Source organism: Arachis ipaensis, chromosome B1 (genome assembly GCF_059453495.1).
Source record: "Arachis ipaensis isolate K30076 ecotype BB chromosome B1, ASM5945349v1, whole genome shotgun sequence".
In the NCBI taxonomy this organism is placed as follows: Eukaryota; Viridiplantae; Streptophyta; class Magnoliopsida; order Fabales; family Fabaceae; genus Arachis; species Arachis ipaensis.
The window spans coordinates 9,938,251-9,946,826 of record NC_142436.1 but is presented as its reverse complement, the minus strand read 5'-3'; the positions used below and the strand labels follow the sequence as shown (position 1 = coordinate 9,946,826).

Genomic DNA, 8,576 nt, shown 5'->3' with positions numbered 1-8,576 from the left:
AAAAAGATTACCTAATTTATGAAAATGGAAAATTCAGGAATGGAAACCTAATTTATAAAGGTTATTTATGCTTCTTTATTGTGTTTTTATCTTGTTTAGTTAATTTAATTGTTCAGTTTTTTTATGTTCTGAGCTTCTTATTGTGCTGTGGAATTTCTTCTTCCAGCTCAAATTGTAGACTATACTGATTTCTTTTCCACCTTGCACCATACTAAAATTTGTGGCCTCAAATTTTGCTTGCCTATCTTCTGTTGTTATATCTAAAAATGATATTGTTTGACCAAGTTTAGAAGTCCTATTGCTAATATGTTATATATACATGAAGATTAAGAAACTGATATTGTTTAATTCATACAATGCTTTCATTATTCTGCATTCTATCTCACAATATATGTCACTTTGAATTTTTAATAATTTTAGGTTATATTTAATTAAATAGGTTCAACTCCAGTTCGACTTCAGTTGAACCGTTGAATCATTAAACCAGTTATTTAACTGATTTATTGACCGGTCCGGTTCTTACAACTTTGATATAAACAAGGGATTCGCTTAAACACAGTGTAAGTCTTATTATGGACCATTAAATAACTTTTTATGGACGCTAATAAAATTAGTCAATCAAACTGATGAATCATGTCATATTATAATAGTCAAGTTTACCAAATTTTAAAACTTTCTTAAAATTTGAATATATTTTTAAAGAATGTTAAAGAACTATGAGAACTTATTATCTTTTACTATCAGTTAATTATTAATATTTAAAAGTATGGAATAAAATATATTATTAAATTATTAAACTAAAAAAATTAAACTAAATAAATTAAATTAATAATGACTAAGTAATAACCAAAACAATAAATTCTAATGACTCTAATATTTCTCTTAACAGATACCACTTACATAACTTTTTCTTTGTATGTACATCGATTATTATTTCAAAAGTGATTAGGATTTTATTTTGGTGGCCAAAGCAAAGCAGTGGCCAAGGTAGTTTTAGAAAGCAAAAACCAATAATATTGATTGTGTTAAGAATGGTGAATTTTTAATAAAGGTTGGATAAATATTTTGTGTATGTAATAAAAATTAATTAAAAAGCTAAACATAGATCTTGGAATGTTCAGGTTTTAAAGCATGTTCGAACTGGTAGAACTCCTGTTCCAACTCGACCCGACAAAAACTGCAAGACAACGCTTTTCTTTTCCTTTTTCATGGTCGCTGCCAAGCTACGAAAAAGACCACTCTTCGAGTGCCTTCGCTTCCAACATTTTTCCCTATCGCCATCAGCTGTTGATACCGCCGTTGTCAATTGGTTGTGAGACGAGGTTTTTCAAAAAGGACTTGACGACGCTGTTGAGATTCTCTCGTGGGTGCAACCTCGAAGATATCGTCGTTGTTGATGACTGAAAGCCTGGTAACCATGGTCGCCATTGCTCAAAGTTAATGTTCGGTCTAGTTTTTTTCTGGAGATTGCTGACGATAATTTTGCCCCTGATCTTTTTTTTAGGTATGGAATTAAATGCAATTCATTTTAAAACTCAGACCAGTCCATTGAACTATTTTTTGGACAACTATTTTTCTTTTTGTGTGGATTTCGATCCACCTACACTAAGACTCACGTCATTCAAAGAGCTTTTAGCCTGTAAAATTTCCACACTGCCAATGCGGTAAACAAGAGAGAGTTACTGTGCTTATCAATAACACGCTGCAATGAACCTACATACCTTAACCCACTATTTCTCAAGCTTCTCTCTTGTCACATGTTACAATGCCATTGGCGGTCAAACTTTGGCCACACTTAGCCACCATAGGCCATGCCACTAAAAAACTCGTGCTTTTTACTTTTAGTGTTGGGGTTTTAGTGGTATCTTTTAATAATGTAAGAATTTATTGTTTTTTTTTTTTTTGTATGGATACCATTGGTTGGTCAGATTTGTAATTTTTTATTTTTTTTAAATCCAAAAGAAACTTTATCTCACTACAAATCTGACCCTCCCATATGTGCACTATAAAAACATGATCTTCCAATTTTTCAAATCTGATGGTCCGATTGGTTATTTAAAAAAAAAATTAATTCATATAAAAAAAACACACCAATTAACTATAATACTGAGTTACATACATTTTTTTCTATTTTTAAAAAAATTAGCCCAGAACTCACCCTTTATTTTTTCATTTTGTCCCTCTCTTCATAGTTTGTACACAATACCCTCTCAAATCAGTAAACATATGCAATTAACAGTTATTTATTTACCACAATGAAATTAAAAATGTTATTAATACATATTAAAATTTGAACTTATTTATGTGAATTAGATTTGAAATTAGGCCTAAAATTAAGAAAAAAATATCACTTTTGCCCTCAGCATTTGGAATAAATCACAAAATTATCCGGACAGTTTTGTTGTTCTACTTCTACTTACACGCCAACATTTTATTTTCGTCATATTAACGTCTTTCGGTCAAAATTCAATTTCTTTTTTCCAAATTATCCCTCCTTCAAAAATTCAAGCATCTAACAGATTAAGTGCAGCCCTACGAAGTACAAACTCTCAGTTCTCGTGGTATAACGGCTTTTGACATATCTTATCCATCAAGATAACAAAGGGAAATAAACATGATCAATCATCCAAGAAAAAGGTGAAAACAAACAACCTCGGTTCTTGCTTAGTCTGCAGTTGAACGAGACTTTGTTAACACTCCAATATTAATTCAATGATCCCCGAAATTAAAGAGGTGATGATGATAATTTAACAAGAGAGTTTCAACAGTCTATCCTTGTTTTCATCTAAACCCAACTCAGTCGCGCTCACTTATTGCAGTCAAGTGCTCGTCGATCTCCTCCGTCGATAAAATTCTGAATTCCGGATTCTCTTTTTGGACAACTCCAACCTTACAAAACATGAAAATATAATCAATTGCAACACACAATATCTTTTCTCTTTAAACCATTAAAATAAAAATCATCCCTAATTCTGATTTCCACCACAACTAATCATGTAAAGCCCACATTATAATGCAATGCTCCAATTTATCACAATCTTAGCTGTTTGAGTTACTATAACCACCTAAGCAATAGAATCGATTACTATTTTGAGCAAGGCAGAAGCCAAATCAGGCAAGATTTCTGAATATAGGTAATAAATGAGAAACAAGTGACTCGCGCAGAATCTATAAATAACTTGGGTTTACCATACCATGATGTCCTACAAAAGATATTAGAGCTTTAAAATAAAGGTTTTTTTTCTACCTCAATCTCAGTGGCCTTAAAATCCTCCTGAAGAACTGATTGCAAAGCAGAGATCGCAGTCTGAAAAAAAAAGGGAAACTATACAGTTAGAAACAAAATAATGTCACATAATGGTTCAATAAACTGATTAATAAATAAATGATTTTGATAAAATTGATATTTTTTGCATCATCAACCTTTTAATTCTGATAATAAACTATGACCTTTCGTTATTCCCCCATGAACTCACGATAGAAAGGTTATTGCACTAAGTTACATTGTCCTTCGCTTGATTCCATTCAACTTTTTGAAATCCCTGTCTCAAGAACTGAGACAGTTAATTAGTTTTCACTTGCAAATCATATTTTCCAATGCTTAATTCCCCTCCTAATAGAGAAATATTGTAACTTGGAGGAACCACGTGATGTTCTAAAGCTCCCTCAAAAATCAAAGCCTTTATTGAAAGGGTTGCTTTTATAATGGTTGACACAAATTATATGCTCCAGAGACACACGTCTCTCACTGCTTTCCCCAATGTCTATATGCAGTTTACACTTGAGTTGGGTGTTCATCTCATTATGCATGGATCGTCATCATATGGCAAGATATCTTTGAAAATCGAAACAAATGCAGGTGCTATCCCGCAAAATGGGAGTAATGAAAAATTTAAAAGAAAAGTAAGAACGCAACCTGAACAGTCTCCTCATAAGTAAATGAAGGGTCACTCTTCATCTTCTTTTCCAAGAAATTAATCGCCTCTTGGTCCTTCAATCCAGCACTTGTGGCCTGAGTACATGGTAATAGATTCTTAGACACATTGAATATTTGTCTTGTGTACTGCTACATGAAGCTACAGACTTTTGATTAAAAAATGATAAAGATGGCCCCAAGAGAGAACTATCCTTTTAACGTTTAAAATTTCAAAATCAATGTACATCACAATTATTTGAATGCGGAAGGAGTAGAAAACAAAACATTTTTCTGGGAGGAAAAAAATAAAGCAATCACCAAAGCAGACAGCACAAACAATTAAAATATAGATTAAAATAATTCACCCACTGAACAAAGATAGATAGGTTTCTCAGCGTCCATAGTTCATAGAAGGAACGTAAACTTGGTCCAAAAGTGAAACAGAAATGGAAAGAAAAACTCAGCACAGGTTAAGCCTCATTCATGTACTTTGACATCAAGTATTTTATAACATGAAAACAATACGTATAAAAAAAATTTCATGTAGAAATCAACGGCACCAACTTCAAAAATGATTTTTAACATAAAATTTTCCAACAATCTCCCTCACCACCTCCATACTACTTACAGCCACTTTCACCTTTTAACGAGATAAATGCTAAACTCCTTTATCTTTTTATTATTTATGTAATCCCTTTTCACCTATTGCCTAACAATACTAAAATAGTCCCTTTTATCAAATTACAAGCACACACACACAGTTAAACATTGTTTTCAGAGCAAATATTCAGATAAATTATCACCAATCCACCATAGAATTTTTATTAGCTTCTTAATTCCTCAACCATATAATTCATCTAAATACACACAATATAAAACCTCATTCTGGTGATATAACAAACCAAGAAAGCAATTTTCCACTAGGAAATCTTATTTTACACAGTAACTAAGAAAAAAGATCATGAAGTATAAAGAAAAAAAAACTTGCATTCATCGTCCCAAACCCTCTATCCTATATGATGACATGATGACATTCATAGTAAATAATTAAAGTAGATGAATTCAGAATCATAGTTTTTCCATCATCTCAAATTAGATCAAATGAAGAATTTTGACATCAATGTAAGTGAGAGATGATCCTCTGTTTACCTTGTGACCAAAGTAATGACCAGCTGGGTCGCATTTGTAAAGGCGGGGACCAAATTCATCGTCAATACCCAAAACCATGGCAACTTCACAACACAACAGATTTAAAAATCACAAAAAGAGATCAGTAGTAACAACAAGAAGTAATAAAAGCAGAAAATGGTTGTGATCCCACAAAACTACTTGTACGATTCTCCAGGCTGAAAATTTATTCAGTAGTGAAACAGGTAAGGAAAACACACCTACTCCAAGTGGTCTCATGTAAGCATGTTGAGTATAGACTTGAGATTTGTCTGCAATCCTGTTGGTGAAAAATATTTCAGAAGTCGGATGGCAAAAGATGGCAATATGAAATTTATAGAGGGGGCCGCAGGTAAGGGAGGGGGCAGAATGATGATTCCTTTTCCAATTACTATGAAGTTCAATTGAATATTCTTATTTCGCATCAACCACCAAGAATAGATCTTCCAGTAGCCACAGTAGATGTATATGTTAAAACATTGAGGCAATTGAAAAATATGGAGATGACAAGAGGAAAATAATCTAACAATTTGAATACCGACAATTACACAAGAGAATAATAACATTTAAATTTGCAGATATTACAAAGCAATAAGTAGCTAATAATTGTTTTAGTAGCTGAATATCTTTTATAAAACTGTACCACTTACCATTTAGCCAATATGTCCACAGGCATCTCATATCCATATCTAAACCGAAACTCAGCAGCTTCATTTCTTGCTTGCTGAACTAATGTCCTAGCATCAGCTGGACAAAGGTATTCCAATGAGATAAAGCAAAAGTGAACTTAGAACATAAAGATGTACCTCTCTTCAGAGTATATCAATTAATAAGTTATTTATTTACTCTGATTTAAATATAAGCATTTCTCATATATCAAACCTCAATTTATAGATTAAGTATCATATCCTAGAAATGTTACCCAAATTTGTCATCACTAAAGATTTATTTCATTTGATGGAAAAAGGTAGCTAAGAAAGTTCACAAGTGCGCGAGCAGAGAAATGCTGAAAAGGTATGATGAATGATAAACCTGTCATTCCAGTTGCCAGTAAACCAAGATACTTGGTGATGGGAAACAGATGTGTAACACTTGTCTGATCCAATAGCTTGTCCTGCATTACACTTTCACAATTAAGCAGCCAAAAGAAATACTCACAAAGAAAAGAATTATACAACTAGCTCTCAGTACTCACCGGAACCTTCTTCTGAGTAACAACACAAACTGAATCCTTTCCCCGTACACCGATTGAGGTGATCCCAGCAGCCTTAACAGCCTTGAAAGCATACTCTGTTACAATCATCCAAAAAAGCCACAACTTAAAACATATTACACTACAATCAGTTTATTTCCACTCCAAAATAGCCAAAAGAAAACATTTCATAAGACAATGAATATGATAAATAAGGGATCATCACACTGATTGTCATGAAATCCTTAGAGTGGGAAAAATGGCACAAACATATGTAGATACAAGCCATTCATATTCAAGTAATAATTACATTTCCGGCATTCCTACTAACTAATAAAATGCATAGTTTGTGTGATGAGCCCTTATTCATAATATGCATAGTTTGTGTGTTATGCAAAGTTATCAGGAATATGCATAGTTTGTCACTCACTCACTCAAATTAAATCAAACCCCTAATTTACTGAACCAACCTACCCCATGATCCCAATAACAGTAGCAGTGATATTATCACCCTCAAAATTAGAGAACTTTGTAAGAGAACAAAAAGTTACACAACAACTTTCCTCAATTTCAAATTGTTACAGAAATCGAACCCAGTATTTGTTTTTCTTATTTTGGGACTCAGTCCACTATACAAAAGATCTAGACTATATTTGATCCATTAACACGTCAACGTTTCAACGCAAGGCATTAAAATCGAAGCAACTACACGAAAAACCCTAGAAATCTACGCATTTTAAAATTCAAACACTAAACTTGATTTAACTTTTTCATTTATAAAAAAAAAACTGCAGCAAAATAATGAATTCGAATAAGAGAGAAGAAATTACATACCAACTTGGAAGAGACGACCCTCAGGGGAGAAAATAGTGATGTGGCGATCGTATCCGCCTCCGCTCCCTCGACTCATTGTTTGAGGATTACTAGGGTTTCACGTTTTAGGGTTTTGCTCTCTTTCTCCTCTTTTTTGGGATTTTGAGTTATGAGTAGAGTGTCCCTTTGATTTTGCAGTGGCAGATTACAGAAGCAACAAGAGAAGAGAGAATAGAATGTGTTAAAATAAACCAATGGCGGAGCTTGTGCTTTTCTGCAGTGAGAGTTGGGTCTCTTCTTCCTCTTCAAGAAAACTAAAAAGTGCGATGCATAATTAACACTTATATTATTATTAATTTATTAGTATTAAAATTTTTTTTGTTTAGTTATTTGTTGTTATTATAGTTTTATTAAATTTTTAATTAAATTTTTATATTTTTTTTAATTGAATATTTATATTATTTTTTATTTTATAATTAAGTCATTTTTAGTGCAAAAAATGTTAGAGTTAATTGAATTTTCTTGGTATTCATAATTGAAAACATAATTAGATCTTTGACCGCATACATTTTAGGAGAAATATTCGGTTAATTTTAACATTTTTGGTATGAAAATAATCTAATTACAAAATTCGAAATAATGTAAAGAGTTAATTAAGAAAAGAGGAATGCTAGGGGTCAGCAACTTTTGTGATTTGTAGCAATTAAATAGCCATCAATGATGGTTTTATTGGTGTGAGATTTTATTCAATGGCTCATTTTTCTTTGCTGGTTACATGCTGGCCAGAATTTAACAAAGTTGCTGAACCCTAGACTTTTTCTTAAAAAAATATAAAGACCTAATTAAAAATTTAATAAAATTATAAAGACCAACAAAATAATCAAATTTTATTATTATTATTATTATTTGGATTTTATATGTAAATAAATTAAAAAAATAAAATTATCATATTCTCCTAAAATAATTTTAATTACTTGTCTTTTTTTAAATTATATGTAAATTATAATTTAAAATTAAAAAAAAAAAGATGAAAACAATAATTTATCGCCAAGCAACTAAAGAGTAAATTGTGACTCTTAACCATAATTCAATATAAAAACAAATGTGTAGATATGCAAGTGATACACAAAATATTTAATTTACATTTTTTGTTAAGATTTAAGTTTACCAACTCATTTTATTTGTTGATAATTATTTTATAAGATGATAAATTACTTATTATTCTCTTTCATATATTATTAAATAAGTTTTGCACACTTTTAGTGCATAAAAAATCATACATTTGACTAATTTAACACAGTTAAAATTTGAATAAAAATAATCTTTTGAAATATGCATTAAATAAAAATTATTAAGTATACATATATAGGGTGCGGGTTAATCGGATGGGATTGAGGTTCAACCCGCACCCTATTCAACCCGCACAAGAATCTTACCCGCTACGGATCGGGTTGGATACCTGCAGACAAGGTGCATATTGTCATTCCT

The 8,576-nt window shown here is 31.6% G+C and overlaps 1 protein-coding gene across 1 annotated transcript; it reads right to left on the bottom strand.

Moving 5' to 3' along the window:
- Nucleotides 1-2,559: 2,559 nt before the first annotated feature.
- Nucleotides 2,560-7,426, bottom strand: LOC107623315 (proteasome subunit alpha type-6). The gene is made up of 9 exons (XM_016325556.3): nucleotides 7,110-7,426; nucleotides 6,279-6,373; nucleotides 6,116-6,197; nucleotides 5,734-5,830; nucleotides 5,305-5,363; nucleotides 5,066-5,148; nucleotides 3,917-4,012; nucleotides 3,248-3,307; nucleotides 2,560-2,889 (listed from the first exon to the last, which is right to left on the bottom strand). Exons 1-9 carry the CDS (start codon nucleotides 7,183-7,185, stop codon nucleotides 2,797-2,799), a joined length of 741 nt encoding a protein of 246 aa, XP_016181042.1. The 5' UTR covers nucleotides 7,186-7,426; the 3' UTR covers nucleotides 2,560-2,796.
- Nucleotides 7,427-8,576: the final 1,150 nt, after the last annotated feature.